The sequence below is a fragment of the Myotis yumanensis genome, unplaced genomic scaffold (genome assembly GCF_028538775.1).
Source record: "Myotis yumanensis isolate MYYU_CA2020_CCGP unplaced genomic scaffold, mMyoYum1.0.hap1 SCAF_11, whole genome shotgun sequence".
Classification (NCBI taxonomy): Eukaryota; Metazoa; Chordata; class Mammalia; order Chiroptera; family Vespertilionidae; genus Myotis; species Myotis yumanensis.
In genome coordinates, this window is record NW_027223762.1 from 41103013 (window position 1) to 41114108 (window position 11096).

At 38.9% G+C, this 11096-nt stretch overlaps 1 protein-coding gene across 2 annotated transcripts in view; it reads left to right on the top strand.

Moving 5' to 3' along the window:
* Positions 1 to 8061, top strand: part of GMCL1 (germ cell-less 1, spermatogenesis associated) — a 55361-nt gene extending 47300 nt beyond the window's left edge. For both annotated transcript variants that reach the window (XM_070429404.1, XM_070429403.1), the window contains one exon: positions 5958 to 8061. In XM_070429404.1, the coding sequence (XP_070285505.1) occupies positions 5958 to 6086 (129 nt within the window). In that variant the 3' untranslated portion in view covers positions 6087 to 8061. The remainder of the gene's footprint in view (positions 1 to 5957) is intronic.
* The last annotated feature ends 3035 nt before the right edge of the window (positions 8062 to 11096 follow it).

Sequence of the window (11096 nt, forward strand, 5' to 3'; positions counted from 1 at the left end):
TGCTGATGCTTTATCCACTGAGCCAAACCAGCTAGGGCTTAGCCTTTTATTATATAGACTAGAGGCCCGGTGCACAAAAATTTGTGCACTCGAGGGGGAAGAGGGGGTCCCTCAGCCTGGCCTGTGCCCTCTCGCAGTCTGGGACCCCTCGGGAGATAACGACCTGCTGGCTTAGGCCTGCTCCTGAGTGGCAGAGGGCAAGCCCAATCCCTAGGTGCAGCCCCTGGTCGGGCTCAGAGCAGGGCTGATTGGGGAGTTGGGGCGCCGCCCCCTGTCATGCACAGAGCAGGGCGGATTGGGAGGTTGCGATGCCACCCTCAGTCACGCTCAGGGTAGGGCTGATTGGGGGGTTGGGGCACCGCCCCCTGTCACACTCAAGGCAGGTTCAATGGGGAGGTTGCGGTGCCCCTGTCACGCACAGAGCAGGGCCAATCAGGGGGTTGGGGCGCTGCCCCCTGTCACTCACAGAGCGGGGCCCATCAGGGGGTTGGGGCACTGCCCCCTGTCACTCACAGAGCAGGGCCAATCAGGGGGTTGGGGCACTGCCCCCCCTCCCCATCACGCACAGAGCAGGGCCCATCAGGGGGTTGGGGAGCTCCCCCTCTCATGCACAGAGCAGGGCCCATCAGGGGGTTGGGGAGCTCCCCCCTGTCACGCACATAGCAGGGCCCATCAGGGGGTTGGGGAGCTCCCCCCTGTCACGCACAGAGTAGGGCGAGTAGGGCCGATAGGGGAGTTAGGGCACCGCCCCCTGTCACCCACAGAGCAGGGCCAATCAGGGGGTTGGGGTGCCACCACTGTCACACTCAGGGCAGGGCCGATGGGGAGGTTATGGCTCTACCGCGTCACACACAGAGCAGGGCCCGTGGGGGGGGGGGGGGGTGTTGGGGCACCACCCCCTGTCACACACAGAGCAGGGCCGATCAGGGGGTTGGGATGCCACACACTGTCACACACAGAGCTGCAGGGAGATCAGGGGGTTTGGGCGCTGCCCCCTGTCATGCTGATCTGGTGCCAGGAGGCCTCGTGGCTCCGCTGATCCCTGTGCTGGGAGGCATATTACCCTTTTACTATATAGGATAGAGGCCTGGGGGCTGGCTGGTTTGCCCTGAAGGGTGTCCTGGATCAGGGTGGGGGTCCCCACTGGGGTGCCTGGCCAGCCTGGATGAGGGGATGAAGGCTGTTTGCAGCTGGTCACACACCCTTCAGGGTGGGGGTCCCCACTGGGGTGCCTGGCCAGTCTGGGTGAGGGGCTGAGGGCTGCTTTCAGGCTGACTGAAGCTCCCAACCGCTCCTTTTTTTCTTTTTTTTTTTTTTTTATTCTGGGCCAGCTTTAGCTCTGGCTCTAGCTCTGAGGCTTCCGCTGCTGGTTTGTTTGCCGTTCTATAATCGAAACAATGTATAACTTCAGCTCTGAGATCCCGGCCTATATTTGTTAGAATGTTTCAAACTGCCAGCTCAGAGTCCAGCAAGTCAAGCGGGGAACGTTGGAGTCTGCAGTCACTGGAGCAAGCAAGCCTCATGTTCGCTTCCAGCTGCCTGGCTGCCGGCCGCCATCTTGGCTGACAGTTAATTTGCATAAGGATACGCTGATTAGCCAATCGGAAGGGTAGCGGTCGTACACCAATTACCATTTTTCTCTTTTATTAGTGTAGATAGATAGCTTAGTTTAAGTAGCATGGTAGAGATGAGCACAGAGTAATGTGTAACATTGAGGGAGAAGTCTCTAACCCTTACTATGGGGTTGGAGGCAGGTGTATATATTGGGGGAGTTTGGAGAAGGGAAGACAGGTCAGGGAAAACCACCTCTCCTGGAAAAGTTGACAAGTGAATGGATACCTGAACCAAACTTCAAATGATGAATAAGATGGAGGCAAGGGAGCACATGGGTCATTCAAGGATATGAAAGAGGTTTGGAAGAGTTCAGTAGACTAAAGTCAGGGCTGTAGATGGAGTTTGGACTTTTCTCTGAGATCTCTAGAGAATTATGGAAGGATTTTATTTGGGGAGTTTTATATGTGTTTCACATAGGTTGTAGATGTTCGCTATGGAAAAATTAGAAAATATAAATAAGTGAAAAGAAAATCATACTTACCCTACTTAGAGATGACACCAAAATTAAATTTTACTGTTTTATTTGCAACCTGCTTTTTCCCCACTTTGTTGTGCATAGCTTTTCTTATCAATAAATACAGGGTGTCCAAAAATATGTATACACACCTTGAATCATTATTAATTCCAATGTGTTAAATCTGAAAAAAAAAAAAGATCAATTGAGTTATCAGCTGTTAAAGTATGTAAACATTTTTTTGGGACACCCTGTATTTAGCCACACATTTTTTAAAAAATATATTTTATTGGTTTTTTTACAGAGAGGAAGGGAGAGGGATAGAGAGTTAGAAACATCGATGAGAGAGAAACGTCGACCCTCTCCCTCCTGCACGCCTCCCACTGGGGACGTGCCCGCAACCAAGGTATATGCCCTTGACCGGAATCGAACCTGCGACCCTTGAGTCCACAGGCCGACGCTCTATCCACTGAGCCAAACCAGTTTTGGCATAGCCACACATTTTTATTTCTGTATAATATTAGTTATTTTGTATATACCATAATTTAAATAATTCTTCCCTTTTTGGGGGATTAGGGGGGGCTCACTATTATAAAAAATGTACATATATCTTTGTACATTTTTATCATTTTTTTAAATGATAAATTCCAAGAGGTAGAATTCTTGTCAGATAGTATATACATTTCCTTATAGCCAAATTGCCCTCCAGGAATACTATCCAAATTACATTCCCTCCAGCAGGAGAGTATAACCAAGATTAGTGTATTATCATTCTAATCTTTTCCCAATATAAAAAGTGGAAACAAATTGTATTTAATTTTCATTTCCTTGATTACTGGTATAGTTGGGGTTTTTGTTTGCTTCTTGGTCATACTATTTTGTGTAAATTGACAGTTTATATTCTTTATTTTTAAATTTTTATTAAGGTGTTTGTTTCCTTGTTAATTTTTAACAGCTTTTATTAAGAATAATAATGGCATTCTCTCTCCAGAGAGCACACTTGTGCCATTCTTTTTTCCTTCTCCTCCCCCTCCTAGGCTCTCCTGTTGCTTCTTCTATGCCCTTCCTTGTTTCACTGCCCTAAGTATGTTTCTCTGCAGTCAATGAATTCTTGCTTGCTTTTCTTTAAAAAAAAAAAAAAGTAATACAATTTGTGATATGCTATAGTTTTCCCATTGTGTCATTTGTTTCTCAAACTTCATGAAGTATGCCCTGACTGGTTTGGCTCAGTGGATAGAGCGTTGGCCTGTGTACTGGAGAGTCCTGGGTTCGATTCCAGTCAAGGGCATGTACCTTGGTTGCGGGCACATCCCTAGTGGGGGAGGTGTGCAGGAGGCAGCTGGTCGATGTTTCTAACTCTCTATCCCTCTCCCTTCCTCTCTGTAAAAAATCAATAAAATATATTTTAATAAATAAATAAATAAAAGGATTGCAAAGAGGTTTAGCATTTTAAAAAAAACTTCATGAAGTAATCTGTCAATCTAATCATTTCATGATTTCTTTTGGTGTGGTACTTAGTCTTAATAATTAGGATTATATAAATAGTTGTCTCTACTTCTTTTCTATTCCTTTTATTTTTTTATATTTGAGTATTTTGTGATATATCTGAAATGTATCAGATTTACCAATGTATTTGAAATGCCATTTTTATCATATACTAAATCCTTATGTACTTGGTTACATTTCTAAACTTTCTGTTATGTTTTGTTGATTTCTTTGTTGTAGAGACAACAATACATTGTTTTAACTAGACTAACTTTAAAATTAATACCTAGTAATACAAACTACCTTCATTCTTCTCTTTTCAAAAATCTCTGGATTCTTTATGAATGATTATTCTATATCAGATATAGAATCATTTTGTCAAGTGTCCCCTCAAGACTTCTTATGAGGACTTTGATTTATATTTGTTAGTATATGTGCTGTTGAAGCAAGCACTGATTTATATTTGTTAAATATATACAATAATTTGTGGAAAATTGATATCTTCCTTTCTGGAATATAATATGTTCTACATTTATTTAGGTCTTCTCTTATGTCCCTAAAATATATAGTTTGTTCCCCATGTTATTCCTGTATATTTCTTGAAAGTATAATGCTAAGTATTTTATATTTTAATTGCTAATATGAAATGATTCTTTTTTTCTAATAGTTTTTGATAACATATAGGAAATCTAGTGATTTTTGCATATTTTATAACTACTCATAGGACTATGCTAACTAGATTTGCATTATAGAAGGCTCTCTGAGCAGTGGTAAGAAAAATTAGAGATATGATAATAGCAGGAAAATGACTTATGTAAGAAATGGGTGTGGTTCAGTGGTTGAACATTGACCTATGAACCAGACGGTCATGGTTCAATTCCCGGCCTAGGCACATGCCTGGATTGTGGGCTCCAGCCCCAGTGTGGGGCATATGGAAGGCAGCTGATCAATGATTCTCTCTCATCATTGATGTTTCTATCTCTCTCTTCCTCTCCCTCTCTAAAATCAATTTTTTAAAAATATTTTTTAAAGAAATTATGAGAACCTTAAGATAGCAATGGGGATGAAGAAATGTTAGTGGATTCTAGAAATAAAGCAGTGCAGTTGAAAGAATTTGGTTCCTAATTGTGTGTGAAGGTGTGAGAAAAAAAGTGATCAAAGGTAATTTCTGGTTTTCTGAGTTGGTCAACTTGGTTTATAGTAGTAGTTTTTCCTGAGATTTGAATTATAAAAGGGAAAATGACATCCTGGCTGGGTAATATGCCAAGGTTGCAGGTTCAATCCTTGGTCAGAGCACATACAAGTGTGTGTGTGTGTGTGTGTGTGTGTGTGTGTGTGTGTGTGTGTCATTTTTGTTCCCTACTTTTTTGTTGTTGTTGTTAATCCTCACCCAAGGATATTTTTCCATTGATTTTTAAAGAGAGTGGAAGGCCCTGACCGGTTTGGCTCAGTGGATAGAGCGTCGGCCTGCGGACTGAAGGGTCCCAGTTTCGATTCCAGTCAAGGGCATGTACTTTGGTTGTGGACACATCCCCAGTAGTGGGTGTGCAGGAGGCAGCTGATGGATGTTTCTCTCTCGTCGATGTTTCTAACTCTCTATCCCTCTCCCTTCCTCTCTGTAAAAAATCAATAAAATATATTTTTAAAAAATAAATAAAGAGAGTGGAAGGGAGAGGGAGAGACGAGAGAAACATCGATGTGAGAGAGACACATCAATTGTTTCCTCATACACTCACCCTGACCAGGGCCAGTGAACCTGCAACCAACCAGAATCTAACTGACACCCTTTAGTCCATCGGCCAACACTCCATCCACTGAGCCAAATCAACTACCTTCTTTATCCAAATTTATCTCACTGTTCCCCCAACACAGGAGACTGTTGAGCCTATGTCAGTCATGCAGATGTTCCAGTTTCAGTCCCTCTTTATTTCAGGAATACATTCCAGAAGCATCTGCCTTAGTAAAATATTAAAAACTCTAGTTTAATTGAAACCAAATGAGAAATCTACATATATCTGGACTATGTCCATTGATAAAATATGTAGGTACTTGACAGAAATTTTTCAACAATGAAAATAACTACTATAATTGAGCACTTCATATATGGCTGCTTTGCTGAGCCTTTCTGTGTGCATTGTCTCATGGAATCCTGTGATGTGGGCACTCTTATTGTCCCCATTTTACAGTGAGAACACTGCAGTTGACAAGGTCAGTGACTTGCTCCAAGTCACACAGCTAGTGGGTGGGAGTTTTGAGATTCGAGTGGTGACTCTCAGACTGCAGATGCAAGTTCTTAACTACCCTACTGTCTCCTTCAGTTCATTCAATTCAGTAATTTGGTTTTCTGTTTGTTTTTTGAATATTACTATCTACTTGTCATTAAAGCAACAAATTTGTTTTATAGGAACAAGTAGTGATGAACTTGGACAGCAGGCTTCTGATCTTCCCTTTATACATCTGCTGTAACTTCCTGTATATATCACCAGAAAAAAGAACTGAAAGTAATCATCATCCAGAAAATCCAGAAAATTGAGGACCTTTTCAGTTGGAAACAGTAGCACTTTGAAAACTTTTTCGGCCAGCTTTAATTTAATGGCCCTATGTTGTTCACATCTAAGGTGACTAACAATGACAAAGGCCTTATGAACTGTACAGATAAAACAGAAGACTATTCTCATTCTCATTACATTTCTATGACTATATTAAAACATTTTAAAGACAAGAATATATCTGTCAACCCATTTCTGTTATAAAGATGTCAGCTCATGCTTTTAGCATCAGTAGAAAATCATTTAGGTAAATTTCACATTTCTCTGCAACCAAATATAGATTTAATTTTTAGCTTAAACTTTGATCTTACTTAATGTTAATGTACCTCAGTTATCCATCTATAAATTTTGTCTATAAGAATGCTAAAGGAATAATTTGAAAGGCTAACTGTAAATTCTCTTTCAATTGACGCATTTAAGGCTGTTCTTTAATTTTTTCAAATGCTCTTTATGATTCCTCCTATTATCCTTCCAATATGTAGTTGTTTTTAATCATTAAATACTTTTTTTCATGGCTTTGGAGACTAACTTGAAGAAACTTTTTACTTACCTTAAACATTTTTTTATGCTATTTTATTTTGCTTTTAATTTAGTTTTTCTAGGGTTTCAACAACAAAAGAATTGGCTTCAGACTTGCAAATGACTGGAATGGGAGAGAAAAATCAGTGTGATTCTGAGTATATTCTTTTGCCTTACATGGTCTTTTTTCTTTTTTTTACATTTTTGTACAAGTTTATTATTAGCTCATAAGATTATTTATGTTCCAAATATTACACTCTAAATATTTTCATATTCTCTGCTCTTTAGAATTATTTATGTTCAAGTTTTAGTTCGGAATCCTGTTTCCTACTTACTCAGGACTTTATAACCTCTGAATTGAGTGCCTTTGAGTTACACATGCTAATAGTTTCCTAGAAAATATAAATAAGGTTGGAGGATGTCATATAGAAGCTGGTAATAAAGCATTAATGTAAAAATAGATCTTATTTTTGTCAAAAATGAGATGTACACTTGTCATGATTTATATATATGTTGGTTTCTTGTATTTACTGCTGTTTTGAAAATAGCCATGCTCATCGTCTTTCCAGAGTGAATTCTTTTTGTGCTTAATGTATATTTTTAGTATGTTTAAAAAATGGGAATCACTTTTATGTATCTGTACAAATAATAAATACCCATTTGGAAAATGAATAAATAAGTTCTTATATGAAATGGACAAAAAAGCCTTAATTGAAACCAGAATTTTTTAAAGTTAGATATTTTCCAATTAGATTTAACTTTTGGAATTTATGGATAGTTTTTCTTCCTCAGTAATATGTCCATAGATTTATAAATTGCTTTTGGCTTTCCAGAATTCATCCTCCAGGTTAATTTAAAGGAGGCTTTAAATGCCTCCCCTTCCTCTGCCCCCAGAACTGCAGTTTAAATGTTTCTAATACAATAATTTGGCTGCATCAAGAGGCTACATTTCTTATTCTTATATTTGCTATAATTATATTTCATAAGATGCTTTTGGATTTTTTTCATTATAACATCAGAGCTTCTTTACCCTTTATATATTTAAAAATGTAAATACCAATCTTGAAGTTTTTTAATAATTGCATTTTTACAAATCTTGGGAGTAAAGATAATTAAGGTTTTGAGTATCTTAGTAAAATTAGCTGTTTTGTTTCACTTATATAAATCAAATTGAAATTATATATGGTTCTCTCTCTTTTTTAAATTATATATGGTTCTTGTGTGTTGGTTCATTCCTGGCCAAATTGTTTGTGTCATCCACAAACAAAATAATTACTTCTTTAGTCACAAGTAGGGTGTGTTCTCATTTGAGAAATCGGGAATTGTCAGTTAGTACTTCACATTGATAGTAAAGACCTGCTTTTGTTTTCTGACCCAATACTTTAATGTTTGCATACTTTTTACTATTTTCAATAGGAATAGTTTCAATAAAATGTTAATATCAGCTGACATCATATAAACTATATATGAAAGCAATTCTACCCTTTGCAAAGTCTTTTTCTTAACATGCTATGAGTAGAAAAAAATACCCAGTAATAATTATTTTCATTTGACTATCAGTAAAGAAAAGGTATTTAACAGAAAATGTTCCAGAGTCACATGCTAAAGTATTAAAGAGGGATATGAATATACCCTTCCTTTAGAATATACATAAATATATATATTTGGCTTGAAACTTAACAAGCCAAAATTAAATGAACAGTATTAGTTACTAGCTCTTTTTTTGTTTTTTTAATTGATTTCAGAGAGAAAGGGAAAGGGAGAGATAGAAACATCAATGATGAGGGAGAATTCGTGATTGGCTACTTCCTGCACGCCCCCTACTGGGAATAGAGCCCACAACTCGGGCATGTGCCCTTGACCAGAATCAAACCCAGGAATCTACAGTCCACAGACTGATGCTCTATCCACTGAGCCAAACAGCCTAGGGCTAGTTATTAGCATTTTTACCAAGTGTTTAGCAGCCAACATTTAATTGAATTTCAAGCCTTTGAATACTATTACCATTGTTACTGAACAATTTGTGACATCACATGCAAAAATAGGGTTACCAAGACTCACTGTGGGTATCTAAATTTGAGTTCATTAAAATAAAATATACTTTCTCAGTCACGGCAAGCATATTGCAAGTGCTTAGTAATCACACGGAACTACTGGTTACCAGTAGTTAGTGCAGATAGAATATGCCCATTATTGCAGAAAGCTCTATCAGATAGATTTGGTCTAGAATGCTGGACTGTCCATATTAAAACCATATCAAAGGTTTTATTCCCTTAAAGGTGAACCCATGTAAAGAACAGTAAAGATAATAGAGCCAGGGTACAAATTAGGTGATGATTTGCCAATCACCTAAAATGATATGTTGAGTCATATTTCAAGCAATGTGGATCTAATCGCTTGATGGCATTAAAAAAAAAAAAAAAGGCATAGTACAGTTCTTTCCCCAACCAGAGCCTGAAATTCTTCCCAGGTGTACAAAAGCAAAGTCTCAAACAACAACAATCACTGTTAACTAGTGGTCAGACTACATCTAACTAGGGGAAAATTGCTGACTCAATAGCAAGCATCCATATGGAATGGTAAAGTAGGATACTTTTGTAAAGGTTTATCTGAAACAGGACTGCAAAGGTAAAACAAAATTTAACAAAAGCTAGAGATAGTACATTTGCAGAGAATCAGATGGTTCATGTTGATTCTTACATAAGATACACATAATTTAAACACAGTTTGGCTTTATTGAGGAAATCTGGGTGGTTGGAGAAGAAACACAAATATCACATATTGACCTCCCCACTCAAATTCTATCTCAATGGCCTTAGAATGAGAGAACTTCAAACCAGGTATTGGAAATATAGAGGGTTTTCTTCCAGATACAGTGCTGAAGATACACAGTGCTGGATAATGTACATCCTAAGAGAGGGCGACTTGATCAGTACATAGGAAAGCCCTAGCAGAACCCAATTTCTATCCCACATCTTAAAGGGGAGGAGCCATTTCTTGGCAAAGACTGATTCCCCCTTATAGAATTTAATCGTTTGCTTTTTCCCTTTCTCTTCTTTTTTCCTCTATTCTGACTCATTCACACCAATATTTGAGTGGATGTAAGATTCTCCCATCTTTGAAAAACTGTCCGTCACACATTTATCTCTACCCACTATATGATTTGCCCAACATCACCACAAATTCCAAGGGTTCTCCAAATTGTCTTCACTTCAAAAGCCATCCACAACTCAACTTCACTAAACTTCCAGAGTCAACAATGACTTTTTTGCAAACTATTACAGTCTCCATGTGTTTGGAATTTTTTTTCACTCCTTTTAACTAACGTTTCAAATTAACCACTTATTTTGCCTTTAAAAAGCAGCCTTCTCTTAAACTTCTCTGATACCACACTCACCCTGTTTTCCTCCTGTTTTTCTGGTCATTCCTTAGTCTTTGTGGGTTCTTCCTCTGAGTATCTCCAGGCCCTTGTTCCTGAGCTTGCACCAGGTGGGTGACTTCATGCACTCTCTGTGCTTCAAATGCACATCTGTATTCTGATGATTTCTTTTTCTGTGGTTCCAGCATAGATCTTTCTTTGGAATTCCAGAAACACACCTAGTCGGCATCTCCTCTTGGGTGTTCAAAATGGCACCTCAGATTACCTTGTCCTGATCTGAAGGTATCTTCTTTCCCCAGATTTTATCCTACATGCCTTATCTTAGCAAATGATGCTACCATCTACCTAGTTCCACAAACCTGAAACTTGGATGTCTGTCTTTCTTGAATCTTCTAATTCCCTCATCTTCTGCATCTAAACATCACCAAGTTATTCAGGTTTCACTAACTGTTTATCAAGTGTTAGCACATTCTACCATACCTACTGACAGCATTCTACTATAGGCCACTGTAATTTCCCATCTAGATTATTGTACCAGACTCCTATTATATTCCCCCCAGTGAAGCCTCTACATTTTTCAAGTGTTCTCTGAATGAACTCAATCTGATTCCCTCCCATCCTTTGTCTCAGGATAGCTGCCATAGTTTACAAGTTTATTCTAGCCATGTCTTTAGATTTCTACTCCTTGTTCTCCAAGTGGCTTCCATACTTTTATTTTCCTGCATAGCTCATTCTTACTCTTGCATTTTCAGCTTTGACAACCTCTTTCACCTTTTACCACAACAAGCGTCACCCCATTTCACTTAGCTAATTTGTACTCATCCTTAAGGTCTTGTTTGGACATCATTTCCTTCTGGAAACTTCTCTTGACCACCCTCCCCCTCAAAACCAGTTAGGTACCAGACTTATGTGCCCTCATAATGTTTTTCCCCATCAATGCACATTCACACTGTTTACTAGTTTGTATCCCTCAGTGGCCAACAGTCTACTCAAGAGCAGGTATGCCTTTTTCACTATTAATCCTCTGTTATGCAGGTGTGTAATAAATGTTAGTGTGAATAATTGTTTTGCCCATGCCTTTTTAAAAAAAATTTTT